The 4994-nt window shown below is 47.6% G+C and overlaps 1 protein-coding gene across 1 annotated transcript; it reads right to left on the reverse strand.

Moving 5' to 3' along the window:
• Positions 1–700: 700 nt before the first annotated feature.
• LOC109243872 (uncharacterized mitochondrial protein AtMg00810-like) lies at positions 701–1264 on the reverse strand. The gene has a single exon (XM_019410882.1). The coding sequence runs from the start codon at positions 1262–1264 to the stop codon at positions 701–703; it is 564 nt and encodes a 187-aa protein (XP_019266427.1).
• Between the last annotated feature and the right edge of the window lie 3730 nt (positions 1265–4994).

Consider the following 4994-nt stretch of genomic DNA (forward strand, 5'->3'; position numbering starts at 1 on the left):
AAGTTATGGGGTTCTAAATTAATAATTTATAAATATTTAATAAATTTTCTAAGACAAATACAGAGTTTGAACCAAAGCTATTGAGTTTGGCCGAACCCGTAGATTGGGGCGGCCCTTCCATAAAGCAAGTAAAACAACTGTTTTATAAAAGAGAGAGTTGATGCAAAAGAGCTTGAGCATTTTATTGATAGCATTCTTCTTTTTATACACAGAGAAGAGAAGAGAATGAGATCCCATGAAAATAGACCAATACAAAAGGAAAAATATACAAAGTGAATAAAAGTGAATATTCTTCTGTATGAGAATACAAAACAAATATTCTTGTTGAGAATATCACAATCAATCTTCAGTTTTCTTATTATCCCCTCGCAAGTTAGGAGTTGGTGAAGCTACTCCTAACTTGATCAGATTGCGCCAAAAACGTGCTTTTGGCAGAGGCTTGGTAAGCAAATCCGCCAGTTGATCTGCCGAGTGAACATGGATTACTTGAATCTTCTATTGTTGAACTTGATCGCGAATAAAGTGAAAATCAATGGCTATGTGTTTCATTCGACTATGAAAAATTGGAATTTGGCATAAGTAGTGCTCACATTATCACAGTAACTGTTGGTGTGCGAGATAGAGCAATATGAAGTTCAGAAAATAGATTCATTATCCAATTTGTCTCTGCGACAGCTCTAGCAACAGCACAATATTCTGCCTAAGTGGAAGATTTGGCTACAGTCCTTTGTTTTTCAGACGACCAATTGATGGGATTAAAGCCAAAATAAATAACATAAGCAGAGGTAGAATATCGATCATTCACATCACCTGCCCGATCCGCATTAGAATAAATGTGTAAAGCTTTTTCGCATTGACGACGAAGGAGAAGACCATAGTTGATTGTTTTCTTAAGGTAATGAAGAAGATGCTTGACAGCTTGCCGGTGTATCATTTTAGGCTTGTGCATAAACTGCGAGAGCTTGTTGACGGCAAAACTAATATTAGGCCGCGTAAAGGCAAGGTATTGGAGTTTGCCGAAGGCACTTCGATATTGTTTGGTGTCAGTGAGTGCGGAACCATCCTCATGTTGTAGTGGTGTGGGGGTGCTGAGAAGCGTGGAAACTCCATTGATATCATCCATACCGAAGTCTTTGAGAATCTCACGTATGTACTTTGATTGAGAGAGAATAATGTTATCAGCCAAAGGAAGTACTTTAACACCAAGGAAGAAGTTGAGTGGACCCAAATCTTTTAGTGAGAATCGAGCAGCAAGGGCATCCATCAAACTTTGGATGCTATGACCGTTTCAGAGTATGCTATCCGTTATACCAGGTTGGCCAGGCATGCACCGGCTTTGGTTGCTACAGTTCGGGAGAGAGTTCGCAGGTTCATTGAGGGTCTTATTCCACCCATCAGATCTAGCATGGCTCGAGAGTTGGAGATGGACATTCCTTATCAGCAGGTAGTGAGCATTGCTAGGAGGATTAAGGGTATGCTCGCCAGGGAGCGAGGAGAGAGGGAGGCCAAGAGGTCCCGAGAGTCGGGTCACTACTCTGGTGCCCGTACCCCAGCAGCAGGTCGTTATGGCAGAGGTTATTCGGGTCGCCCTGTACATTCAGCTCTTCCAGCAGCCGGCAGTACTCCAGCTCCACCTCCACCTCAGGAGCCTTATTATGCACCTCCAGTTTCTAGCGCGCCTCCTGCGCGGGGTGTTTCCAGATGTGAGTCCAGCAGGCCTAGTCCCAGCCAGTCACAGCCACCGGGTCCTCCCAGAGCTTGTTTTGAGTGTGGTGATACATGCCACATGGTTAGGGACTGCCCCAGACTTGGTAAGGGTGCATCTTCACAGACTGCTCAGCCGCAGCGTGCTCCTCAGAGTTCTCAGGCTATGGTCACAGCTCCCGCTGCTACCCCACCTGCCCAGCCAGCCAGGGGCGGAGGTAGGGGAGATAGAGGTCGCCCTCGAGAGAGGGGCCGGGCCAGATATTATGCTATTCCTGCTCGTACTGAGGCTGTTACCTCCGACTCCGTCATTACAGGTATTATTCTGGTTTGTCACAGAGAGGCATCGGTTTTATTCGATCCAGGCTCTACTTACTCTTATGTGTCTACTTACTTTGCTCCGCATTTGGGTGTGCCTCAGGATTCTTTGAGTGCCCCCGTTTATGTTTCTACTCCTGTGGGAGATTCTCTTGTTGTGGACCGCATTTATCGGTCATATTTGGTTACTATTCGTGGTTTTGAGACCATAGCAGATTTATTGTTACTCGGTATGGTGGATTTTGACATTATTCTAGGCATGGACTGGTTGTCGCCCCACTTTGCTATTCTTGATTGTCACGCCAAGACCGTGACGCTGGCTATGCCAGGTGTTCCGCGTATTGAGTGGAGTGGTACTTTAGATCACACTCCCAGTAGAGTTATCTCTTTTCTTAAAGCTCAGCGCATGGTTGAGAAGGGGTGTGCCGCGTATTTGGCTTATGTGAGAGATGTTAGTGTTGATACCCCTTCTGTTGATTCTGTTCCAGTGGTACGGGATTATCCCGATGTATTTCCAGCTGATCTTCCAGGCATGCCGCCTGATAGGGACATTGATTTTGGGATTGATCTGTTGCCGGGCACTCAGCCCATTTCCATTCCTCCGTATCGTATGGCTCCTCCTGAGTTGAAGGAGTTGAAGGATCAGTTGCAGGAATTGCTTGGTAAGGGTTTTATTCGACCCAGTGTGTCACCGTGGGGTGCTCCTGTCTTGTTTGTGAAGAAAAAGGATGGTTCTATGCGCATGTGTATTGACTACCGCCAGTTGAACAAGGTTACAGTGATGAACCGTTATCCTTTGCCTCGCATTGATGATCTGTTTGACCAGCTTCAGGGCGCACAGGTGTTTTCTAAGATCGACTTGCGCTCAGGTTACCATCAGTTGAAGATTCGGGAGCCAGATATCCCGAAGACTGCCTTCAGGACTCGATATGGCCATTACGAGTTCCTTGTTATGTCATTTGGGCTGACCAATGCCCCTGCAGCTTTCATGCATTTGATGCACAGTGTGTTCAGGCCATTTCTTGACTCGTTCGTGATTGTTTTTATTGATGATATTCTGGTGTATTCCCGGAGTCGGGAAGATCATGAGCAGCATCTGAGGACCGTGCTACAGACCTTGAGGGAGAAATAGTTATATGCAAAGTTCTCAAAATGTGAGTTTTGGCTGAGTTCTGTGGCATTCTTAGGCCATGTGATTTATAGTGAGAGTATTCGGGTGGATCCGAGGAAGGTAGAGGCCGTGCAGAGTTGGCCCAGGCCGTCCTCAGCTACAGAGATTCGCAGCTTCCTTGGCTTGGCGGGTTACTACCGTCGTTTTGTGGAGGGATTTTCATCGATTGCTGCCCCTATGACTAGATTGACCCAGAAGGGTGCCCCATTTCAGTGGACAGAGGAGTGTGAGGCGAGCTTTCAAAAGCTCAAGACAGCTTTGACTACAACCCCTATCTTGATGTTGCCTACCGGTTCGGGGTCTTATACTATCTATTGTGACACCTTGAGAGTTGGCCTTGGAGCAGTGTTGATGCAGGACGGTAGGGTGATTGCCTACGCATCCAGACAGTTGAAGGTACATGAAAAGAATTACCCTGTCCACGACCTTGAGTTAGCTGCCATTGTTCATGCCTTGAAGATCTGGCGTCATTACCTGTATGGTGTGCCTTGTGAGATCTATACTGATCATCGGTGTTTGCAGCACTTGCTCAAGCAAAAGGATCTCAATATGCGTCAGAGGAGGTGGTTAGAGCTGCTGAAAGATTATGACATCACTATCCTATATCACCCGGGCAAGGCCAATGTGGTGGCGGATGCCTTGAGTCGCCGGGCGGAGTGTTTGGGGAGTTTGGCATATTTACCAGCTTCAGAGAGGCCTATGGCGATGGATGTTCAGGCCTTAGCTAGCCAGTTCGTGAGATTGGATCTTTCGGAGCCTAGTCGGGTTCTAGCCTGTGTGGTTTCCCGGTCTTCCCTATTTGACCGTATCAGGGAGCGGCAGTATGATGACCCTCATTTGCTTGTCCTTCAGGACAGGGTCCAGCGTGGGGATGCCAGAGATGTGACCATTGGAGATGATGGAGTAATGAGGATGCAGGGACGGATTTGTGTGCCCAATGTTGATGGTCTTCGAGAGTTGATTCTAGCAGAGGCCCATAGTTCGCGGTACTCCATCCATCCGGGTGCCGCGAAGATGTATCAGGACCTGAGGCAGCACAACTGGTGGAGGCGGATGAAGAAGGATATAGTTGGTTATGTGTCTAGATGCCTCAACTGCCAGCAGGTGAAGTATGAGCACCAGCGCCCGGGTGGGTTGCTCCAGCAGATAGAGATTCCATAGTGGAAATGGGAGCGCATCACCATGGATTTTGTATCTGGACTTCCACGGACCCTGAAGAAGTTTGATTCCATTTGGGTTATTGTGGACCGGCTGACCAAGTCCGCTCATTTCATTCCTGTGTGTACCACTTATTCATCGGAGCGGTTGGCGGAGATTTATATCAGGGAGATCGTTCGTTTGCATGGTATTCCAGTTTCTATCTTTCGGACAGAGGTACTCAGTTTACATCGCGGTTCTGGAGAGCTGTGCAGCAGGAGTTAGGCACTCGGGTGGAGTTGAGCACAGCATTTCACCCCCAGACGGACGGACAGTCCGAGCGCACTATTCAGATTCTTGAGGACATGCTCCGTGCGTGCGTGATTGAGTTTGGAGGGTCTTGGGATCATTTCTTGCCATTGGCGGAGTTTGCTTATAACAACAGTTATCAGTCCAGCATTCAGATGGCGCCATATGAGGCTTTATATGGCAGGAGGTGTAGATCTCCGGTGGGTTGGTTTGAGCCGGGTGAGGCCAGGCTATTGGGTACAGAGATGGTTCAGGATGCATTGGAGAAGGTCAAGGTAATTCAGGACAGACTCCGTACAGCCCAGTCTAGACAGAAGAGTTACGCGGACAGGAAGGTTCGTGAAGTTTCATATAT

Source organism: Nicotiana attenuata, unplaced genomic scaffold (assembly GCF_001879085.1).
Source record: "Nicotiana attenuata strain UT unplaced genomic scaffold, NIATTr2, whole genome shotgun sequence".
NCBI classification, from domain to species: Eukaryota; Viridiplantae; Streptophyta; class Magnoliopsida; order Solanales; family Solanaceae; genus Nicotiana; species Nicotiana attenuata.

Coding starts and splice junctions, on each gene's coding strand:
- LOC109243872 (XM_019410882.1), bottom strand. CDS start 1,264: ATGGATGCCCTTGCTGCTCGATTCTCACTAAAAGATTTGGGTCCACTC.